The following is a 24,944-nucleotide window of genomic DNA, read 5'->3' as shown; positions in this document are numbered from 1 at the left end:
AAAATAGAACTAACAAAAGAATGAAGCAACACTTGTAGTCCCTTAAGCAAATGCTGTACGCTACGTTCTAGAGAGATGAATCCATTGTGCTGCTAAGGTTAGAAGGACAGGAAGCACAGAGAAATCAGAAAACATGAAATGATGGACACCCAGGTGTACCAATGAGAGACATGGAACAAGATCTCACACGCTGAAGGTACAGCGTCCCCAGTGCCTGGCACACAGAAGCACACATTAAACATCTGCCGAGTACAGTCGTAATTTAAAAGCCAGTGGGTCAGAGATTGGGATTGGCGTATATACACTAATGTGTATAAAGTAGATAACTGATAAGAACCTGCTGTATAGCAAAAACGAACAAACAAACAGAACAAGTTCATGTGAAAGGAGTAAGCTTGGAGGAGAAAGTGATGCCCTGTCCCTGAAATAGAAAGAAGGGCTGGAGAAGACAGAAACGCCTGAGATGAAGGTGAAGGGCAGAAACTTGAGGGTGTGTTTCCATGGTGATGTCTGTTTGCTCCATGGAGTAGGAGGTGAGGATTAGGGCAGAGGCAAGGACCTGAGTGTGACTCATTCAGTGTCTGCGTTAACTTTGGCCATTGAAGGAGGCCATTCATAAGATGGTCTTTCACAAATCTCACATTTCAGAATATAAAATCCTCAGTTGGTTAATACTCAAAAGAACACCAATTTCAGTAATCTGCATAGAAGAATTATATTATTTTTGGCAAGTTTTAAAAACCTGAAAAAATTAATTTTTATATAATTCATTCATATATATATTTGATATAGATCAACATACATGTGACCTACATTAATTTTAATAATATAATAGATTTAGGCTTAGGACTTAAAATTTAATCACAGAATCAAAAAAATTACTGGTAACAAATCTTAAATGTTTAATGATTTGGTACTACTGGGTGCCATGGCATGTGTAAAAGTAGAGCTTTTAACACTGCATAGACTACACACTTTATAATAAAATGTTTTAATTAATTCTTTAGGTCCCAAAATGGTAGAGGTCCAGAGTCAACAATTTCAGATCAACTCCAAGGACGGCAAGCCACTGTTTACTGTTGATGAAAAGGCAGTTGTGGTTGGTACAGATAAACTTCGAGTAACTGGTATGTGGTAGCTCTTTATTTTTAATTGAGGAATAATTGACAAACAACATTAGTTTCAGGTGTACAACATAAGGAGTCAATATTTGTATATATTGTGAAATCCCCACAATAAGTCTAATTAACGTCCATCACCACACATACTTAAAATTTTTTTCTTGTGACGAGAACTTTTAAGATCTACTTTCTTAGCAACTTGCAAATACACAATACGTGGTAACTGTAGTCGCCATGCTGTATATCACATCCCCGTGACTTATTTGTCTTATAACTGGAAGTTTGTACCTTTGACCACCTCCGCCCATTTTGCCCGCCTCCCAACGCTCACCTCTTGCAACCATCAATCTGTTCTCTGTGTCTGTGAGTTCAGTTTTTGTTTTGTTGTTGTTTGTTTTTTAGATTCTACATATCAGTGAGATCATATAGTATTTATCTTTCTCTGACTTTTTTCACTGAGCATAATTCCCTCGAGGTCCATCCATGTTGTTGCAAATGGCAGGATTTCCTTCTTTTTCTGGTTGAATAATATTCCATTGTGCATATACCACATCTTCTATATCCATTCATCTGTAGTAACTCTTAAGAAAAACAGTATGCCATGGAGGGCACTTCTGCAAAAGCAAATTGCAGTTTTTGCAAGTTTACTGTGGAATATTTCAGGCCGACAAGAAAAAGTACTGTAGTTTGACTTTGTTGACTTTTCTTCATGGCATTTCTTTTGAAATTCTTTGATACTCTCTTAGAAGAATGAAATCTTCCTCACAAATCTTTACCCACTTTTTTTTCCCCACCATATTGTTTCCTTTTATCTCTTTCCAATTTGTGTAACCCAAAGGCTTTACACAGAAATAGAAAACTACTACAGCCATCATATAATTCCAACTGTGTTGGGAAAATTGCACCAAAAAACAAAACTTGATTTATTCTTTATGTCATACGATGCCATAGTTGCTACAATGATGGTTAAGTTTTGTTAAATATATAAAATACGAGAAGAATATTTTTATAAACGTTAAGTTTTCCAAGTAAATTCCCATTCAAGCTTTTCTCCACTACGTACTATAAAAGTTTGGTCTCTGTTTTAAATGGATTGATTTCAAGTAGCCTTTGGAGTTTCTTGGATCAGTAAAAGCAGCAGCAGTTGACAGCCAAGGAAAGAGGAGTGAGAAGCGACAGAGAACCAGCTCACTCTGGGGGCCGAGAAAGAGAATTCAATGCTTGGCTACACTCTTCCCTCTGGCCACTTGCCCTGAGCATGGGGCGGAAGGGGAGGGACTCAGTGGTCTTTCTTTAAGGCGGCCCCTCCAGATTCCTGACTTGCAGTGCCTCCTGATCTGAACGCGCATCAAGAAGTGCTTTCTTGCCGTTGCCTTTGTCTCAAGTACTCAAAGAGTAACGTGAAATCCCTCGTCCACTCTTAAACAGCTGCCACATATACTCCAGTCAACGGGGAAACTGAAAAATCATTTTTAAATCAAATTCATGGAGGAGATTAAACAATTTCACCACCCCAGTTTGAAATTGACCTCGGCCTTCAGCAGTCTCATTTCTCCCCCTAAATATAGAATTGTCACCAAGTGACCAAAATCAGCACGTCTCTTTTACTAACCCCAGTTGCACAACATGTTATTGGAGCAGCATCAAAATGTCATCATCAAAAAAAATATTTTATCCCGTTGCCAGAACTGGCTTCTGGAAGATGATGCACGGTTGGGTACTTCGGTTCCTTGGCAGTGATTCGCTAGGCGGGGTCCATTCCCCAACATTTAGGAAGGAAAACAGGGCCCTGTAAGAGTATCCAGTCTCATCACTAAGGAGAAAGACACAATCTAGCGATAAGGCAGTTCAATCCCTTCATCCCTCTCTAAGCAGCTAAATGGGATTACATATGTCACAAGTGACGACGTAGAAATTCTGGAGTCACCCACAAAGCCACCCACAAAAGAGGACCTGGAAAGTAAGGTTTCAGCCACTGAAGAAGAAGTGAAGGTAAACACAGGTGGTGAGTCCATGTCCCTTAAAGATGTGAAGACGGATCTTTAGCCGCTGCTTAGAGAGGACCACACCCTTCAAGCACATGCTCAACACATCTGGCTCCGGACCCAGTCATGCAGCTCTGTGGACAGTTGATGACCTGCTCCATCAGTTAACAGCCCTTCAGCTGAAAGGAACAAAAGGCCCAATTAAAACTGGCTTCAACTCTAAGGACATACATGATCCCACAGGAGGTCTCCAGGCTGATTCATTTGGTATTTTCCTCCAGCCCTGCTTCTCTCCTGACTTTCCCCTTTCAGTGGTGGTGAATGGTGCCATCAATTCCAAGGGTCACTTCCTTGTGCAGTGACTTCTCCAAACTTCCATAAGAGGATCTTGATGGCCTCTGGGGGTCTGTGCTCCTTAAATTGTCCTTCCAGCCTAAATTCTCCTCGTATTAAATTGCTTGCATTTCTCTTGTAAGTGGCACTTAGTTGGATTTTTTTTTTTTAACCCAATCTAACAGAATGATTTTTAGCGGAGTTTAAGACATTCACATTCATTTTGATAACTGCTCTGTTTGGGCTTATCTGTATCATATTATTTCATGATTTTCACTTTTTAATCTTAATGAATTTGAGTCTGAAATAAACCTGGTGTAAGGAAAGATACAAGGGGAGCAGATCATGCAGGGGCTTGTGGGCCTTTATGAGAAGTTAGCATTTGTTTTAAATGCAAAGGAAAGGAATTGAATTGTCTTGAACTGGGTACTCCTTGATTTATTATACATTTTAAGATCAATATAACCATTATAAGAGAGAACAGCTTGTTGGAAGGAAAGAATGGAAGCTGTAGGACCAATTAGGAGGACATTAATTGTAGTAATTGTAGTACAGGCAGTAGATGATGGTGACCTGGACCAGGTGGTAGCTGTTCTCAGAGAGTGAAGCTGATGACTCCAAATTAAGAACTAACATATAGAGACTTGACAGTGGAGCAAATGGGTGGCAGGCATCCAGCGAGAGTGTCGAAGATGAGAAGATTACATTTGTTCCTGGATGATGGCGTTACTCTTGGGTAATGGAGGTGCCTGAGGAGGAGGAGAATACATTTGAAGGCAGAAAGAATCAACAGTTAATGTTTTAGACACTTACATTGAAGCTGCCTGTGAAACAGCCAAGTGCACGTGTCAGGTCGGCTGTGGATACGCGAGTTGTCTGCTGCTCAGAGCGGAAGTCCCCACTAGAGATGTAAACGAGGCCATCGCCAGCCAGCTGGGCCGCGAGAGATGCCATCAGAGCCCAGGTAAAAGGGAGCAGCCATCAGAGAGAGTGAGAGGGACTGCGTGGTGGGAGGGACGTCCCAAGAGCCGTTTGCCCGGCGCCAGGAGACTCTGTGTCCCCGGGGTTTGGGTCCAGGAAAGGTGGGGACAGAAAGTGCCCTTGGATTTATCATCAGGAGGCCATTACTGTCTCAACAAGAGCATTCTCACTGGAGTACTGAAGCAAAGGGCACTTTGAGGTGGTGGCAGAGTGGATAGAATGGGACACAGGAGAGACGTGTGGAAGTGTGACTTGAAAAGCTCGTTTCAGCCCATAAATGCTCAGTGAATGTGTGGAATCAATCAATAGCTGTCAATTCAGGTACAGACATCACACAGATGTCTGGGTGTGTGTTATCCACTGTTTGAACAGAAGTGTTAATACTGAACTCTACATATATCTGTAACTGAGGGGACCCGGGGGAGCGGCAGGGGGAAGGGTGGGGCCACTTGGAGCAACTTCCCCCCAGCTGTGGGCTCTGTCCACGAGCCCTTGAACTGCTTTCACCACCATGTCCATCCATCTTGTCCCACGGTCTGACTGTAGATCTTCACAGGACCATCACTGAGCATAAACTGCTCTAGGACCCAGAGGAGAAGGATGGCGTCATCCAGATACTAGGACCCCGAGGAGAAGGATGGCGTCATCCAGATACTAGGACCCAGAGGAGAAGGATGGCGTCATCCAGATGCTAGGACCCAGAGGAGAAGGATGGCGTCATCCAGATGCTAGGACCCAGAGGAGAAGGATGGCGTCATCCAGATGCTAGGATCCAGAGGAGAAGGATGGCGTCATCCAGATACTAGGACCCAGAGGAGAAGGATGGCGTCATCCAGATACTACTGATACTTCATAGCAGACGTGACCGTCTGCTCTCATTGACATATTCTTAAAAAAAGTTAACATTTTAACACTGGGCTTTTTTTGTCGTTTTGATTATACTTTCTTGTATAGATACTATTCATACGGGTCATATTATACAGGATCATTTCAATACATTATTTCTAGGATGATGTTTTATAGTGGAACTTTTGTTCCCTGCCTAAAATTTAGATTCTACAACCTCAAATAATATGTTAGTTCTGTTTTCCACAAGGAGCAGATGTTACACCAATTATATTTTTTATATAATCTTGGTTGGGAATATTTAAATATGAGCATGAATGTAAAGGAAATACAATTACATTGAAAATCAACAACCATTAACTGAGATTTATTTTATGAAACCATTTAGGAAACACCCATTTTATATATTATACGCATACCACTTCTCAGGAGTAGTTACTGAATAGTAATGATATAATCAAGATCATACAATTTGGGCATCTACAGTTTCAATGGTAGAGAGCTGCTCCTCTTATTTGAAGATAATACATATTGGTTTATAGACTTCATGTCTCACTGTAAGTACGTTACCATTATCACATGTCACTGTACTATCACTAACTCTGGCCATATTAGAAGGTGAGTAATTGGCATGCATTTAAAATCAAATTGTGGAGTCATATTTTCTTGTAAAATAGTACCACTGGCAGTCTTAGAATAATTTCAACTCTTGGAGGAAAAAGAGTTGAAGCTGTGTTAAAATAAAGTGCCTGGATACCTGGACTACATTGCAGTTTCTAGCTTGTCTTATAAAGGGTTTATAGGGAGTAAACCTTGTTGGCGCTTTTTTCTCAGTCATATCATTTTATTCATATAAAAATTGAAAGGTAAATAATTACACAAAAGTTTATGGCCCACGTTCCTTTTGACTCTGCCATCCTAGCTATGGAAAGGAGTCATTATTTTTTGATGATCTGTAAAGCCCATCCTAGGTTTCTTGTCACAAAGCACGAATCCTGTTTCAAACAATGCTGTATAAACCCAGACGATAAATCTACTTCACAAGTAAAACTGTACTTAGCATGTCTCCGCCTGTCTTATTAATGATTGACTTGAGATGTATTTTTTCTTTACTTTTTCTTTTATATTTTGCAAATCAGGAGAAGCAAAGGGGAAAGAAAAGGATAAAGGGAATGCAAAAATCATACAGATTACTGTTAAATTATTTTCCTTTCCATACCAAACAGAAAATGTTGTCTATACTTCAGGCAAAACAGACATCAACCTGTGAAATTTGACACACAGTTTACTGTGGAAACTCTAGTGCTTAGTATAGTCTTATTCTCCACAATGGTCACCATCATCATTTAGGTTTGCTTAAGTGGTGTTTTAAGAAGTGTCCTATTATAGCCTGTATGAGGATCTGTTTCTCATCTGAATATAATTTACATGAATTATAATTTTCATGAACATTAACCTTCACTTACCTGTGCTCCTTTATTTCAGTTTGTTATCGCTTTGATGTTGATCACACTACCAAATCTGGTTTGTAATTTTGAAATTTCATTTTGTACTGACGGGTGTGGTCTAGGCCAGGCAGAAGGACCTAGGTAAATCATGATGCGCACTTATCTGTGAATAACCCTGCTGTGCATAGGTTAAAAGTGTGGGCTTTGAAGTCAAATCACAATCCAGCCACTTAGCTGTGTAACTCTAGGCAAGTTAATTAACCTTTCTGTTCCTCAGTTTCCTCTTCAGTAAAATGGGAAAATAATCATACCTGCCTTGTAGGGGTCTGAGTACTAAGCAAGTTAGGATATGTCACCTTCGAATCTCTGCACCCTAACCCAACACCCACACCGTGTCTTGCACATAATTAGGTTCTCAGACTAACCAGACAACTGGGAACATACTGATTCGTACAAATTAGAAAGTCAATTTTAAATATTCAAAATTTGGATTTTTCTATAAATTTCCTGATGTGCCTTAAGAAACAGATGACACAAGATACAGTTTTTACACGTAAAATCTAGAGAATGAATCAAATTACTATTACCGAAAATACATGGACTTAATGCAATTTTCAACTGAAATTTCTTTCAATTTGAGGGCTAATGTTGCTTTCTGGTTTTAAAATAAGCCTGGGTATTTGTAACTGCTTTAAAAATCATATTTTGTTTATAGACATCTAATGAAATCGTGGTAGTCTTGGAAAAGCAGGAAAGCAGTTATACCTATTTTTTTCCTGCAACTCAAACATCTGTACGAATTCAGCAACGATCAGAACCTACGTGTCCTGGAATATGCAGTGTAAATGCTCGATTTGTTGGCTGTTGTTTATTTTACTTTTGTAAAAGCTTCATCTTTGGTTTGTGTTTAGGGCCTGAAGGGGCTCTTTTTGAACATTCAGTGGAGACGCCCCTCATAAAACCGGACCCAATCCAGGACCTTAGGTAAGAATCTTGTTCAAATATAAACAAACTCTCTTATAGAAAATACCTGGTTATGTGCTAGAATAACACGTTAGCAGATATTATCAGGTTGTTTCTTATTCCATTAGTTGTCTTTATTCTGATGAACTTCCACCCATAACAAGTCATTTCTTACAAAAATCCAAAGGAGGTTAGAAGTCCTACTGTACGTCCCGTCCTTTTGTCTCTGAGCTCTTTACTAGCCCTGCCCCTGCCCCAGTGCAGCCTGTACTGTTCCAATAGCTATTCCCGCCTCCAGAAAATCTGAGGGACTTGGCTAAATGCAGCTATTTTATTTATTTTTTCCGATTTTTTAAATTGTGGTAAAATACACATATAAAATTTATCATCTTAACCATTTTTAAGTGTACAGTTCAGAACATATTTATACTTTACATACTTTAAAAGTATTTTTTTTCTTTTCCATTATGGTTTATCACAGGATATTGAATATAGTTCCGTGTGCTATACAGTAGGACCTTGTTGTTTATCCATTCTATATGTAGTAGTTTGCATCTGCTAACCCCAAACTCCTAATCCATCCCTCCCCCACCCTCCCTACCCCTTGGCAACCACAAGTCTGTTCTCTATGTCTGTGAGTCTGTTTCAGTTTCATAGATAAGTTCATTTGTGTATATTTTAGATTCCAAATATAAGTGGTATCATATGGTATTTGTGTTTCTCTTTCTGACTTACTTCACTTAGTATGATGATCTCTGTGTCCATCCAAGTAGCAGCAAATGGCATTATTTCATTCTTTTTTATGGCTGAGTAATATTCCATTGTCTATAGGTACCACATCTTCTTTATCCGTTCCTCTGTCGATGGACATTTAGGTTGCTTCCATGTCTTGGCTATTGTGCATAATGCTGCTATGAACATGGGGGTGTAAATGCAGCTATTTTAAATGTTTCATTGATTCCACATCAGTCATAGTAAAGTCCAGAATGTTACTGGGGCACTTGACCTGTGACCTAGACTCCTTGGGGCTCTCTAGGTTGGCACCCTGGGGGCCTCCTGCCTCACCCGTCCTGAGACTGAGCCGCTGCCAGGCCCCGACTCCACACTTCCACACACGTTGTCCCACCTGACTGGGGTGCCCTCCTTCCCTTGGAGACCCCACGAATATCTGCTTGTCCTCATGCTTCAGGTCACATGCCATGGGGTTATGATTCATGTGGCCCACAAACCCTTCGTTTTTCCCTGAAGAGCATCAGCTGAGGCAAAACATTTGCACGTGTTAGTGAAGGAGGATGGTGTCCTATGTGGGCTGGAAATTTGCAAAAGGCATTCTTGAAAATTTCAGTTTACATTACTTTTTTTTTTTTATTAATAGACTTTTACTTTTTTTTTTTTTAAAGTATTTGTTTATTTATTTATTTTGTGTTGGGTCTTCGTTTCTGTGTGAGGGCTTTCTCTAGTTGCGGCAAGTGGGGGCCACTCTTCATCGCAGTGCGCGGACCTCTCACTATCGCGGCCTCTCTTGTGGCGGAGCACAGGCTCCAGACGCGCAGGTTCAGTAGTTGTGGCTCACGGGCCCAGCTGCTCCGCGGCACGTGGGATCTTCCCAGACCAGGGCTCGAACCCGTGTCCCCTGCATTGGCAGTCAGACTCTCAACCACTGCGCCACCAGGGAAGCCCTACATTACATTTTTTAAATATGTGCACTGTTAGTAGAGACAAGAACGTTATAAAACTGAGAGATTGACGGATTCATATACGCAAAAAAAGTTGATATATCTTTTTTTTCAATTGTGGCAAAATGCACATAATATAAAATTTACCATCTTAACCACTTTCAAGTGTACCGTTCAAAAGTCTAAGGTACGCTTATTGTTGTGCAGCCATCCCCCGCCTCCATCTCCAGCATTCTTTACATTTTGCAAAACTGAAACTCTGTGCCCATTAAACACTAACTCCCCGTTTCCCCCCAACCCCTGCAAACCACCATCCGACTCTCTGTCTCTATGAATTTCAGGACTATAGGTGCCTCATTTAAGTGGAATCAAACAGTATTTGTCCTTTTGTGACTGGCTTATTTCACTTAGCACAATATCCTCAACCTTTGGTATATCTTTACATCATATCAGAATATATAAAATCACCCAGTTCCATATATAAGTTTATTCTTTATACAGAGTCTCTGTGTGACTATGTGTATTTCACTTTATTACTAGGCTACTGAATGTTTTTTGCTGCTGTAGCTGTTTATTCCAATAGTATATTTGTATTTTATAACAAAAACAAATAATATTTTTAAAAACAAGTGTCTTAAAGTCTACAATGTCACTTAAAATCACGTTTAGAATTTGAACTTGAAAAATATTCAGGAGACAATTCGCATGTTAACATATTATGTATAATAGGGAATAATGTACAGTAGGAATCCCAGCTTTACAGACAAGCCTGGTGACCTTGGCCAAACTAACCTTTTGAGGCTATTTTTTCTCATATATAAAACGTTGATAGGGACTTCACTGGCAGTCCAGTGGTTAAGACTTCGCCTTCCAATGCTGGGAGTGTGGGTTCGATCCCTGGTCAGGGAGCTAAGATCCCTGCGGATCTCTCGTAGTCAAAAAACCAAAACATAAAACAGAAGCAATATTGCAACAAATTCAATAAAAAACTTTAAAAATGGTCCACATCAAAAAAAATCTTTAAAAAAAGTTGATAGTAATGCACATCTCAGAGTGTTCTAGGAAAGATTTAATAAGCTATTAAGTTAAACATATTTTTTCTAAACTGAAAGTGGAATACAAATAATCATTTTTATTATCAAGTAGATATTCACACAAAATGGAATTAGGGTTAGGAAATTCAGCATTTCTCTTAATTTTAATGTCTAATTAAATATTCATCAAAAGCAAATGAGAGTTCAATTCATCTTACCCACTTAGAGAACATTGGCAGCATAAAAATAGATTGTGACAATTAAATTATAACAATTTCATTGATTTTTATAAAGAACCATAAGATTAATATTACAGAATTATTAGAGTTAGGGAAAAAGAACATTTTATTTTCCTAGGAGAGGAAAATGATTCAATATCTTTAAAAAATAATCCCATTAAAACCATTTTGGAATTATAAAATAATGTAAATTGTAGAGATGCCAAACCACTCTTTGCAATAAATATCATTATTTTAAAATTATAGGTCTCAAAATTAAACAATTCATCATACGTTTTCCCATTAGGAAATAAATCTGCTGGCTTCTACAGCAGTCCCTTACTAAAAAAGAAATGGCAGAAGGGTATTATTCTCTGGCTTTCTAAAGAGTGATACTAAGAGAGGATTACATAACCCAAATGTTACAACCAAAGTGATTGAGAATGTAACGAAATTGTGAGGAATTGCTTACAATAAGGAATGAGGTTTGGATGGAAGATGTGAGCTAACATGTACTGAATGCCTTCCACGGCCAGGAAAGGTGCTGTCACATAATTTATCTCATTTACTCATCAATTCAACCTGAAAAGTATCAACTCGATCCCCATCTTATAAAAGAGAACACTGAGCTCTAGATAGTAGTTCTAAGGCACAAAGGAAAAAAATGTAACCAACTCATGACTCAACTTCAGCTCTGACCCCAAAGCCCTTCCGTATACACTCTGTTCCCTCTTTATACTGTGCAAGTGAACCCTTCACTGATTTACTCTTTGATTTACTACCAGGCTCCACTGATTGAGTACATGAGAGTCGTATTTTCTTCTGTAAGTTCTTGCCATAAACTGTCTTTCCCTTTTTATTTCTGTCCAGTAGCATTACTGTTCCTGGCCTGAGTAAAGTAAAGTAAGATAGTCCTGGAATATCTTAACTGACCCATGAAAACTTTGAATGTGGATTTTGTTGGGTTAAGATCATGATGCATTTATAAAAAGATCTCTGAAATATACACGTTTAAATATCACAATTCAAATTTTGGTATTTGCGCAAATGGTAGTCATGAAAGGGTAACAATTATTATTTTAGTTAAGAAAAAAATATAATTAACTTGTATTTAAGCTAGATTTACATTTCTTATGGCAAAATCATCCTCAAAAAAAGTGTGAACTCTGACATACTGTTTTAAAGCTACTTCTCATTCACACATGATATAATTCCATCTTTTTTTTTAATTTAGCAAAAATGTATTAAGTGTATTTATTTGCCAGAGTCTATGATAGATGTTGGTTCTACAGTGATAAAAGGCATGGTCCCTGACCTTAGTGAGTTTAAAGTCTATTGGGAAAAGAAACATGCAAACAAGTTAGAACAACATAATTCTTTGCTATGATGAAGGTACAAATTATAGTGAGAGCATAGGAAAAAGAGCATAAATTCTTCCCAGGGTGATCTGAGATGAAATCACAGATAAGGAAGCATGTGAACTGAAACTTAAGGAATCAGTAGATGTGGATACAGAAGGGTAAACTGCAAAGCCTCTGCAACCCAATAGGGATGTGACGTGATTAAATATGTTATTATTTGTAAATTTGTGGAAACAATGCCTAGCACATAGTCAGTAATATATATGTGTCTTCATTAGTTAAGTAAAATGAGCAGACATGGAAATATTTGTTCCTGTTTCAAACACTTGTAAATATTGCTTTGCTTAATAAGAGTTTATAAATATTGCTCAACTAGAAACCAAGGAAAGCTAGTTCCCAGGTCCCAGTAATAAAGAGGAAATTCATGGTCAGAGCAAAGTGGAAGCTAAGTCAGGGGTACTCAGGGAGAAATCAGGATCCCATAGAGATTAGGGGCTGGGACTTTAATATTTTATGGGGACTGAGATTCTAAGGTATAGCCTAGTGTATATGAAATGCCCAAACTGAGATATCTCATAAATCTTGGCCTCTGTGAAAAAGGTATTTCAATTTACCTACTAGCCCAAGGATGCTGCAAGAAAGTTGCTTCATGGCCTCCGTGAAACAGGTATTTCAATTTACCTACTAGCCCAAGGATGCTGCAAGAAAGTTGCTATCTTGGGCTATGGGTTGAAAAAGTTACCCAGGAGAAATCATGGGTTGCAAGCATTAGGAGGACTAAATCCCCACTACCTCATTGTGTAGGAGCTCAAAGCTGGAAAATTAACATTAAAAACTGCACCAAGTCTATAAACCAATAGGATGATTTAAAAAAAAGAGAGAAACTACATTGAAGATATTAATGGCATAAAAACACTGACAGAAAAAAAAAATCTTGCCGAAGATGAGCTTACTAAAAGAAGAAGAAAAAGGCAAATGACTAAGGAATTGAACTACCGTGGGGAAGAATTAGCAGCCACTTCAAGTTACCCTGAAACTCCAAGTAGTAGAGCAAAGCGAAGAGATTTTAAAACAGGTATGAATAAAAGGCTCAAAGAGAAAAAAAAAAAAACTTGAATACAAAGGTAAGGCAAAGACAAGATGAAAACGGAAGATTTGGAAAATAACGAAAAGAAGTTCTAGGAATGAGAGATTGAGTAATTAAAATCAGTGGCAGCCAGAACTTGGTTTCTCATACCATTCTCCAACAAAAGGAATCAGGATTCCTTGGAGAAATCCTTGGCTCATTCTAGGACTGGGAATGTAGAGGAATTTGGAGCATCTTGTAGCCAATAAGTAAGAAGTGCTCAAAAATCAAAACAATGAGGTGTGTCAGAAGGAACACAGGAGTCAACTGAAGGTTGGCAGGTATCAAATCTCCATGATTTTTAGATTCATTTTTAAAAATGACAATGTTTATAATATGGAAGAAATTACATCTTTTGCAGATACTTAAATGTATGATAAAACATTGAGATGTTAACTTAAAATATGTAATGGGTGCCTCGTTTTTCAAAATTCTTTTAGGACAGCCACGAAGAGCACTGCTTGGTTTGCTGTTCTACCGTTTCAGAATGTGTGGGTTTCGGGGATGAACATACTCAGTTTTACCAACCTTGGCCAACATACACCTCAGAGTGCTTGCAATGGTGTCTAATTCATGAGGAGTACGAGTTTGTCTTTCCTCACATTTTTACCAGTGTTCGGCACTGTCAGAGTTTATGATAGTTTTCATCCTGATGTGTGTTATATTGTGTTATTTTACTTTTTGTTTCCCTGATGACTAGTGTGGTTAAGCATCTTTCCTATTTTTATTTTGTTATTGAGGTTGCTTCTTCTGTGAATTGACTCTTCATCTCTTTGCTTCTTTAATTACTTTTTTAAATGGATTTGTAGGGATTGAAATATATACATATTCAGAATATTAGCCTTTTTCCTATTATATTTCTATTAATTTTTAATGTTTATATACTGAAATTTATTAATCTTTTCTTTTATTACTTCTGGATGTTAAGCCATAATTAAAAGACTTTCCCTACAGGAAGAGAAACTCGTCAGCCCCGTTTCTTGTATGGCTTTCTCTCTTACATTTGGATCGCTGATCCATTTGGAGTTTATTCTTGTATGAGGTACAGATACAAGAATCTGGGTCTAATTTTCTCTCTTCCAACTGGCCAACCAGGTGCCAGCAATTGCATTATTATGTAACTGCCACTACAATTTGAAATGTAACCTTTATCATATATAAGATTTCCCTGTGCATCTGGGTCTGTTTCTGCAGTTTCTACTCTATCCTGCTCAGCTGTCTGTTCAGGTCCAAGTACCAACTTTGTTACTTAAATAAACTTTAAAAGATATTTCAGTGTCTGGTAGGGCTAGCCACACACAGACACACATACATACACACACACATACACATACATACACACACACATACACACATACACATATACATATATACACACACACAAACACATACACATGTACACATACACGTACACATACATACACACATGTACACATATACATATATACACGTACACATACAAACACATACATACACACAAACACATACACACACAAACACACACACACATACACATACGCATACACACAAACACACATACGCATACACACAAACACACATACACACACATACACACAGATGTACACATACACACAATACACACAATACACACAAACACAGAACACACACACATACTGACAAACACACATACACAACACACACATACACACACTCTTGCAGCTTTCCCCTTTCACCATTTCTGTCTGCTCTTGCTTATTTTTCCACATGAACGTGAGGTCTCTGATATCCGACCACTGTTGAATGTGTTCACAGAGCGGTGTACTTCAGAGCATTCTAATCTCAGCCGTTTGGGTAAAATGTGTACACCTGTGCTGAACTGAAACGTTTCATCTTCAAGGATAGAAATGACGCAAAGGGGACGAAGGTTGCTCTCCCAGGAGCTCGTAGTATAAGGCCGCTAACAGCTAGTCACTGGACCTGTTGAGGTTGTTTGCGGTTTGAGAACTGATCTTTGAGACCGACTCCCCCTCACCAGGGTCCCTGAAACAGGCCGGACCTGTGCAGTTGCTCACTCGTCCGCCTCCCTTCCCTTCCTTCCCTCCCCTCCCCTTTCTTTCATCAATCCTGGCAGGAGAAATGCAGGCAGTTAGCAAAGTCGGAAGGGGCCCGCGATCAGCAGACCAGGCTCATGAAGATACCAGCGTGTTTCCCCAACACCTAAACCCAACAGAATTTGACCAATAAATTCTAGGAATGTCTCTGTTTCCTCGCACTCAAAGTAATATTTTAAAATGTGTAACAGATCAGACCTTACATACTGAGATGTACAGAAGGAAGCTTTGTTTTCCATAACAAGTAGTGGTAGACGAGAAACTTGCTGATCAAAGGGAACAATCCACCTGATTTTAAAGTCGATCAATACTACTCAGCCATAAAAAAGAATGAAATAATGCCATTTGCAGCAACATGGATGCAACTAGAGATTATCATACTGAGTGAAGTAAGTCAGACAAAGAAAGGCAAAAACCATATGCTATCACTTATACGTGTAATCTAAAATATGACACAAATGAACTTATCTACAAAACAGAAACAGACTCACAGACATAGAGAAGAGACTGGCGGTTGCCAAGGGGGAGGGGGGAGGAGGAGGGGTTGGGAGTTTGGGGTCAGCAGATGTAAGCTATTATATAGATAATGGATAAACAACTAAGGTCCTACTGTATAGCACAGAGAACTATATTCAATATCCTATGATAAACCGTAATGGAAAGGAATATTAAAAAGAATATATGTATGTATAACTGAGTCCCTTCGCTGTACAGCAGAAATTAACACAGCATTGTAAATCAACTAGACTTCAATTTTAAAAAATTGTAAAAGTCGATCACTCAGTTCAGCAGCAAATTCATTACCAGGCACTTCTCGCCTCTTAAACATTACCCTTTCCGTCTCCTACCCACCTCCCCCTTGCTCTTACCCTGCAGGGGGAGGGTTTCCATCCTGTTCTCCCTCTTATGGATCTTTACACATTTCAAGGAAGTCACCCTTTCAACTTCTGGTTGAGTCAGGTTGGAGCAGCTGAAAAACCTGTCCAGTGATCACGTTGTGCCGTCTGGTGGAAACTCAGTCTTTTCCAGGCGGAGGCAAATAAGAGAATTTTTCTGCTCCTGTGTTCCTGGTGCTGTATCTGTGTTTGACTACATCACAAGGAGATGCTGATAAATTTTACAAAAACAATGCCAGCGGACGCCAGTCTCCACCCTGTCAACTGCATTAATTCAGTATTTTTCCAAAAGAAATCTTTGCATCTGCCCTGTAATCTTCCTAAATAATAATAAAAAAAAAGCAAACAACATCTAGAGTCCAAATTTACATCCTATTTTCTGAATGTGTTAGCAAATGTACATGTTGCCCTTAAATTTCTCTTTTTCCCGAAGAAGTTTGTATTTTGGCTAAAAAATAGTTTTCCAGAGATATTCACCAATAACATTTTCCTCTGCTGTGGTGTGCCAGAGTGCCAACCACGCCGTCGAAGCTACTGCACAGGGCTAGGACTGTCTAATGTTTGCATCTATTTTCAGAGGATGCTAATTTCATAGACTCCATTGATGGGAAGTTAAAATTCTTTACTGCGCTTAATTTCTGGATTTATCAATGAGTAACGTACCATATGTTAGCATTCAAGAATGAGTGAAGATACCATATACCTTACTGATTATATTTTCTATGCTAAGCCCTTGGGTGGGGGATTCCTGGGGTGGCTGTTTTTTATGCTATTTCTCCTGGTTTCTCTCCCTCATTTCAGACTAGAATCCCCGACACGGAGTCTCAGCATGGACGCCCCGAAAGGCGTTCATATTCAAGCTGCTGCAGGGAAAATCGAGGCCCTTTCCCAGATGGACATCGTTCTTCACAGCAGTGATGGGACGGTGAGTCCAGTAGATGGGGGCGGGGTGGGCCTCCCGTTGTACAAGCCTCACGTCCCCTGAGCACTGATGACACGCTTGTCCATTAAGGCATCAGCATAGTAAATTTATGGTAGTTTGTAAAGAAACGTCATGAAAGGCATGGCACAGAAAATGTGAAAGGAAGGAAAAGACAATTTAGCACTGAAAGAAGGGCCAAGAAAGGTTAAAATAATTCTATGTTGGATCCAGACTGCTTTGTTTGGTATCTGTGCTATCAAGTCTCTTGTTATTTTCAGCTTTGAAAAAGTACTAGACTTTCAGAGCTTACAGAGAACATCAGTACTGCCATTTCCTAGTGATCCAACTTCCCTCAGTAGGGCCGTCACTAGGAGTTACCCGTGACAGCCGTCGTCTGTTACTGCCAGGTGTGGTCGCTCGCACCAAGTTCTGGGTAAGTGAAAATTAAATATGAAAAGTAAGAGCTACAGTAAGAAAAAACCCGGAACCTCAGGTCCAGAAATAAAACATCGCTGATACGAGCTGTGGCTATAACGGGCAGCAGGGTACAGGCTCCCCCCTATTGACCTTTCTAGTGCTAGATCAGTTTGCCAATTACTGTGTGAATTCAGGGACACTAACAGGCCTCTCTGGGCCTACCCCGTCAATTGTCAAGTACGGGAAATAGTATTTACTTCACAATGTCACAGGGTTATGAGACCCCAATGCGGTAAGATAACTTTGAAATGATACTAATTTAATAGTAAGAGGGAGGTGTTGTTAAGGCAGCTCCTGAGTACACAGGACCCTCGAGGGCAGCCCGCTGGTGGGAAACCAAAGTCATCAGGCGAAGCCCCTGCAGGTTGTAACTTACAAAGTTTTGATGCATGGAGCAGATAAATGTAAAAGTGGAAGCCAGGAATTTTGGAATCTTATTACTAAATCATAATGTCACTACGTACTGAAAGCGTATTACCTTGAAAAAAATCTATACTGATCTTAGTTTTGAAATAATATTACTTATTTTCATGAATTGGGTGTCATTTTACAAGTAGCGCTCAGCCTGACCCGTACTTGAAGTTGATACCCCTTATTACTGGGAGCTAGTTCAAAGTGAAGAGACGTCTGGCCTCCCAGAAAATATTCTCCCAAAAAGGCAAATGAAGATGAACAAGAAAGCAGTATATGGACCATCAGTGACCAGAGTTTGCTGGAAGGACAGGAAAAAAATAACTAGAAAAAAATTAACCAGGAAAAAGGAGAGAGGAGAAGCCAACAAGTTAGGGAAAAGCAAAGAACTGGGCAGAACCCAAAGCATTAGACAATAACCTAAATAGGTTCTGCTCTAAAAAAATAAGACCCACTTGACTTCCTCCTCTGACAGTGACCCAGACCGCAGGGCAAAGCCTGCCTATCATGCATGTGTACTGTCACCCACTGCTTCCATGAAGAGGTCAGCATCCCGAGAGGGGACACAGACGCAAACGCCAGTTTATTAAAAGCTTGGACTATACAGGATGAGAGCCACGTAAAACAAAGGAGGGGTCCGACCTTGTTGGCGAGGAAGAACATGGAACCTTCCCAAACATGGTTTAATTCCTTCTGACAAGTGAGCGCCCTGGTCAGGCTTGGCTGTTCTGTGTGACCACACTTATTTCCTTAAGCTGTCAGAGAGATTTCCAGATCTCAATAAATGGCCATTTGTTTGTATTTCAGTTCAACTAAACCTCGATAGGAACAAAAAAATCCAGTGGCTTTCATCTTATTTTAGTTGTCTGTGTGTCTACTGCTTTCCTGCATTTAATACAAGGCAGCAGAGTTTCAAATAATATTTTAAAAGCTGGGGAAATGGTTGACAGCTATTAGGATGAATTTAATGGCCTCTCACAGGAAAATAAAATCAGGAGAAATTCCAACAATCACAGGTTAAAATGACTAAGATGAATCTACTTCTGTGGCTTGTATCAATACTTTATCCTAATAAGGAGGAGAAGCTGAAGGTCAAAGTGGAACACAAGGTAAATGTGAATCAGGCAAAGAATTGTATTATTTTGGTCAAATAATTCTGAAAGGTCTTCATAAAAGTGTCGCATCATACATTTCTTCCAGCTCGCCCAGCACAATGAGTAAAAGAAAAAAATGACTTCCCTCCAGTTCCTAAGGACTATTTGTCTCCTGCCTGGATGTAAACTAGAAATAGGCTTTTAAAGAATCAGATAATTGTAATATGATTTCAGTCAAGCCAGGTGCCTACTTCATTTTCTCTGCAGAGAAACCGCGAATTTGTTTGGAACATTTTGAGCATTTAATTTCGTGCTTGTTGCGTTCATTCCTCCTTGACCACTTCATCTCTCGTTCTCTCCCAAGCAGCTTGTGCTCGATGCTGAAACCGTGTGTTTACCCAAGTTGGCTCAGGGGACTCAGGGTCCCGCAAGCGGCTTGCAGGGACTCTACGAGATCTGTGCGTGTCCAGATGGGAAGCTTTACCTGGCTGTGGCCGGCGTGGGTACCACGTGCCACGAGAACAGTCACATCTGCCTCTAAACCAGGGGCGTCTTCCACGGAGCTACCTGCCTCGTTTCGGTGAGCTTTGGAGTGCCGACCTCAAGCCTTCACACCTGGAGCGACTCGACAAAGTAAAGCTGAGTTGGCACATGGGAAGGAAGTAGGACCCACTTTCGAAAGGAGCTCAGAAAGAAAAATGTACCAGTGGAAGCGTTCCCATGAAACTCCGTGATCTCAAAGTGGCGGGTGGACCTTAGACACAAAAGTCAAAGGAATATCAGGGGAATGTGTTGATTCCACTAGACTGATTCATTTCCATCAGAACCATTGTGACTTTCCCTTTCTTGTGCGTGTCGATCTACAGTGAAATATTGAACTGCTGTGTGGAATATCAGCTGTGGGTACGTGACTCCCCATGAGAGTAGCCGTGGTCCTGCTGAGGTGCCCCGAGAGTTCCATGAGCTTTTCCTCTGTGTTGATCAAACCTGTAAGTGCTCTCTTCATTTTAATGCAACGTGTGTCAGGTTTCACAAGAAAATCTTCAAGTTTTGAAGGGACATTAAGGTTGATGTGATTTTCAATATGTAGTCAGGGGACTACATTATGCAAAACCATGCTTTCTTTATATAGTCAATGAGCAATAAAAATCAACCTACATTTTTCACAGACTTCACAGTTTGTCTTACTTTCTTTAATCCTCATAACTCTTTGAGGTAGGTACTACTTTTCCCCCAGTTACTGGTGATCAAAAAGGTTCAGATGAGACAAGTCACAAGGTCACACAATATCTGTTAAAATTAAACTAAACTGTGACCCTGCATTTCCACATCGGTTTTCACTTCAGACAACTTTGACCTGTGTCTCATTCCATCCGCGGCACCCATCTACCTGATACCTGCGCAGATGGGCTGGTGCTCGCTTGGCAAGTGGAGAAACTAAAGTCCAAAGGGGTTTGTCATCCACCAGAATCGCACCGCGAGTAGGCAGGGGCTCCCAGCTGCCCAGCAGGCATGCTCACCTGACGGGACAGGTGAGGGACCAGGTGGAACCTCATGGAGTCAGCCTCTTACACTCACCGTCGGTTGTGTGATTTGTATTTGCATCCAGTGGGCACACTGAACCCATGAGCACGTTGGTTTTGTGGAGGCCACTCACTCACTCTGTAAAATGCCCTTCGGCACACAGAGCTGTGGGTGTCGGTTTTGGTTTGTGGTTTACCAGTTGTTGGCATTAGAATCCCCACATGGCACAAGACATGGTGGGACCAACAGCACTGCAACTTTGGGGGGTTTTTTAATTTATTTATTTATTATTTATTTTTGGCTGCGTTAGGTCTTCGTTGCTGCATGGGCTTTCTCTAGTTGTGGTGAGCGGGGGCTACTTTTCGTTGCGGTGCGCAGGCTTCTCATTGCGGTGGCTTCGCTTGTTGCGGAGCACGGGCTCTAGGCGCACGGGCTTCAGTAGTTGTGACTCGTGGGCCCCAGAGCGCAGGCTCAGTAGCTGTGGCGCACGGGCTTAGTTGCTCCACGGCATGTGGGATCTTCCCGGACCAGGGCTCGAACCCGTGTCCCCTGCATCGGCAGGGGGATTCTTAACCACTGCACCACCAGGGAAGCCCGGCACTGCAACTTTCTAATTAAAGGATTTATAACTATAAACACAACTTCAGTTTCACTTTCCACACTCTCAGAACTGAGAGAAAAGTGAGTCTTTATTTCCAGTGCTGTTTTGACAAGGTGTTAACAGTGCAGCCCACTTCTGACAACTCCACGACTTTTAAATTACTAGTGTCATAAACACTTGAGATTACAAAAGTACAGTGTTTCCTAAGCAGTTAAGGGCAAACTCAACTCTAAATATAATGCTCCTAGTTTCTGGGGGCGGGGGGGGGGGCTTTAGATTATAAATTGGTATTTGCCTTTTCCATTTAGTTGAGTCCTGATTTTTAAAATTAATGTCTGCTTTCTTGCTCTAACGTTCCTATTGTCATAGTAAATAATGTCGCTGTTTTTGTGTCATATGTACTTTCCTGTACCAAGTTTGTGCAAAATAAAAAAGTCTTCCAGCCCAGTTGATGTAGATGGAACACAGGATCACCATGGAACATTTCTAAACTAGTTTGGTTCTCATAGAACGTGTGTACATGTCAAAAAAGATGATGCCGATGATAAAGTGAGGTCGAGAAAAACAACCAAAGAGAAAGTATGGGGAATAGAACCTTTTAAACAAAAGGTGCAAATCAGATCTTTTTGCTCCTCTGCTATAATGAAATCATCACTAAAGCTGATTCTAGCTTCATTCTCCAGAGTGATCAGGAATTTCTCCTTGGTTAGAATAAGAACTTTTAGATGGGCTGTATTCTAAGATGTATTACATAAACCTGTCTTCTTAAGTACATTATACAGTGTAACTTAAATTTCCATTAAAGGTGCAAGGCCATGCTTACGAACGTACCCAATGGGGCATACACACGGAGAGCCCTACACACTAGGTGCTTATCGACCGTCGAGTGCTGATATTTTAGTGACCTCGCAAAATAGTCCTTGTTTCTTTTCCAATTTCCGAATCGACTGAGAAGCAGACACAAGTGAAAAAGATGAAGATCAAAATATCAGCTTTAATAGTAAAGTTGGATTTGCAGCAAAGTGGACTTGCTAAGACCTTTCAGCAGAACAATCCCGAACCTCTCCCGCCCCTGCAGGCTCCGACTCCGCAGCCCCTACACGAGTTCAGGTCCCCCCGCCTGGGCACCCCCAGGTCAGTCTCCACTCGTGCGCGGACAGGGAGGCAGGGTGGGAGCTCCGGCGAGGCTGGGTCGATTTGTATTGGTTTTCGTCCCCTCCCTTCCCTGATCCAACACGCCTCTTCTCCCTTGGCTTTAGCTGGCTTCTCTGTATTGTAAATGCCACTGCAAATTGGCTGTGGTTTAATAACCAAACAAACTTTGGGTCACGTATAAACAAGCAGGTGGAAGAAGCGGGTCTAAGGGCACCGAGGAAAAAAGGTGGATTCTGAGCTGAACAGTCAGTGCAGCTTCACCTTTCGTCCTGGGCTTTGTATCCAGAATAAATGAGGGCACTTCCCGGGCCACTTAGCAGCTACAGGAGAAACAAGCCCAAATTTTAAACACACAGTTCTTATTTTTCAGTAAAATGTACCTCGCGTTGGCTTTGGTATCCAAGTCTTCCCCAGTCTCTCCCACACCTGACGGCACGGGGTGCCCGGGACCGGCTTCCAAACCAATGAAGGAGTGATGACACTTTTGGCCAAACTTGTCAAAACAAGATAAATGGAGAAGAAGCGTCAGAAGCCAGAGTTTTAGGAAATTCCACCTGCCGACTGCAGCTCCTGCCCGTGGGGTGCGCGCCCTGCAGGCCGCGGACTTGCCGGCCCCCGCGATGGCGAGTCAGCTCCTGGAAGGAGAGCTCTTCCCAGGTCTGTGTCCGTGTGTCTCCTGCTGGTTCTCAGTCTCTGGTAGAAGCCGGAGTCATACATGACTCATTAAAAATCTCATCTAACTGCTGTTTTCTACTAGCTTTTATCCTTGAGGTCTGCAAAATATTGGAAGGACAGAAGATGTCAGCTGGCGCTAATGAAAGACATCCCCACCAGTCCCCAAAGCAGACCTGTTCTCTTTATTTGACTCAACGCTATTTTCCCACCATCATTCTCAGGCTTGTCACTGGATTCCCCCTGGGGGCTCTGGCGCATTCAGCCCTTCCGCTCACGGGGAAGCACAGAACCCGCTCCTGAGTGCAGAGGGCCTGTTCCAACCCCTTTCTCAGGAGCAGCTACACCCACACCGGCTGGCAGTTTCCACCTTCTTTTTAATAGAAAAAGCAAAATAGGATAAAGTGGCGGTGGGGGGGAGCCTAATACAAAAAATAGTTCGGGTCCAAAATTCCTTACCCTGCATTTCAAAATCTAAAAAGTTCCAAAAAATGAAAACTTTCCAAATACATCTACTGCAAACTATGGGTGGCAAAACCTGACCTAAATTTAGATGAGGCTACTTCTCATGGCTGTGTAGTTTACTGTGGGTGGGTACTCATGGTTTCACTGCAGAAATACTAATGTGTTTGATTAAAGGGAGCTGCCCAACTCTGATGGAAAAGCCTCATTAAACCCAGTTTATATGCACTGGTATTAACGTTCTAAAATCCAAATTCTGAAAAACATTTGGATGCAAGGGTTTCATATAAGGGACTGTGGACCTGTATTTTTTCTTTCAAAGGAAGTCTAGAAAAAACACAAAACTCCACCTAGATCAACTATCACAAAAGCCAGACAGGGTGTTCTGTGTATATTTTAATATCCAAAAGCAATGAAATATATTCCAAGTGTCGAATCTGAATTTTAAAGTAGCAAGAACTTAAGAAAGTCCCAGACAGCTGGAGACCCAGCGTTTGGGTCGCCCCGGAAGAGAGAATTCCAAGCCTGGTCTGCCAGATTTAGAAGACTTGTGCCTGAGGTGTAAAGATGAACATGTCCTACCTGTTAGGGCTCAAGTGTGAATTGGCCCCAGGCACACAGCCCTCCCCTGAGGCAAGGTCGGTATCAATCCAGCCTCTACCTACAGAAGAACCATATTTAACGTATTTCCAAATACATATGTATACCACATATGTCAACTAATTTTATTCCCTAAAAAGGCGAAATAAAATCAACTCTTAACAAAATCAGTGAGCACCTAATAAACCTAGTATATGTCAAGTACTTTATATTCAATCATAAAAAAAGGAACCTATTAAAATTCCAGTATAAAATATATAGGAAAGTTCTATCCTAATATTTCCAATAAACGCACATATACACACAGGTCAGAACTTCATATAGGAAGATATTAAGTTTGATTTTCAAGGAACTGTTTCTCAGGAAATACCAGCTACAATGATTTCATATGTACATTTGCTTTATTAAAATTGTGGCACTTAATATAATAGCAGAAATTATCACATGGCTTCACATCCAGAAGCAATACAATAGTGGAGGCGCAAACATTCCTTATTACCAATAAAAGTAAAAAAGTTTTAATATGTTCCATAAGCCCTTAATTGCATAAAATATTATATTTAGCATCATTTACAGCCAGCACACTTATAGAAACTAATTATCATCACCTTTCTTTTACATTCTGCAAAAGAAGTATGTTCGTAGGACATTCAAACAGGATAAAAATTAAATGTCAGTTGTGAATTGTTCATGGGGAAAACACAAGCTGATAATTCCTCTTTTATAACTTATTAGATATTGTCACATGATTTTACAATTTTTTAATGCCTTCAAAGTGAAATCCCAAAAACTCCACTAAGTGCCATGTTGAAGGACAAAAAATGTTTACTGCAGCACCTTTAGACAACAAAAGATTGCATCCTGTTCAACCACACTATATAAATTATGACATTTGTGGGAAATATGTACAAACAAACATAAAGCAAATGTTCTAACAGGTGACAGATGTCGCTTTGGCAGGCGGTT

At 40.5% G+C, this 24,944-nt stretch overlaps 1 protein-coding gene across 2 annotated transcripts in view; it reads left to right on the top strand.

Moving 5' to 3' along the window:
* Positions 1-20,055, top strand: part of SGCG (sarcoglycan gamma) — a 50,469-nt gene extending 30,414 nt beyond the window's left edge. For both annotated transcript variants that reach the window (XM_061170711.1, XM_061170712.1), the window contains exons 5-8: positions 1,008-1,127; positions 7,626-7,698; positions 16,862-16,985; positions 19,332-20,055. In XM_061170711.1, coding sequence (XP_061026694.1) covers positions 1,008-1,127; positions 7,626-7,698; positions 16,862-16,985; positions 19,332-19,505 — 491 coding nt within the window. In that variant the 3' untranslated portion in view covers positions 19,506-20,055. The remainder of the gene's footprint in view (positions 1-1,007; positions 1,128-7,625; positions 7,699-16,861; positions 16,986-19,331) is intronic.
* The last annotated feature ends 4,889 nt before the right edge of the window (positions 20,056-24,944 follow it).

This window comes from Eubalaena glacialis, chromosome 16 (assembly GCF_028564815.1).
Source record: "Eubalaena glacialis isolate mEubGla1 chromosome 16, mEubGla1.1.hap2.+ XY, whole genome shotgun sequence".
NCBI classification, from domain to species: Eukaryota; Metazoa; Chordata; class Mammalia; order Artiodactyla; family Balaenidae; genus Eubalaena; species Eubalaena glacialis.
The sequence above is the reverse complement of the archived record's forward strand: the minus strand, read 5'-3'. Positions and strand labels throughout refer to the sequence as shown.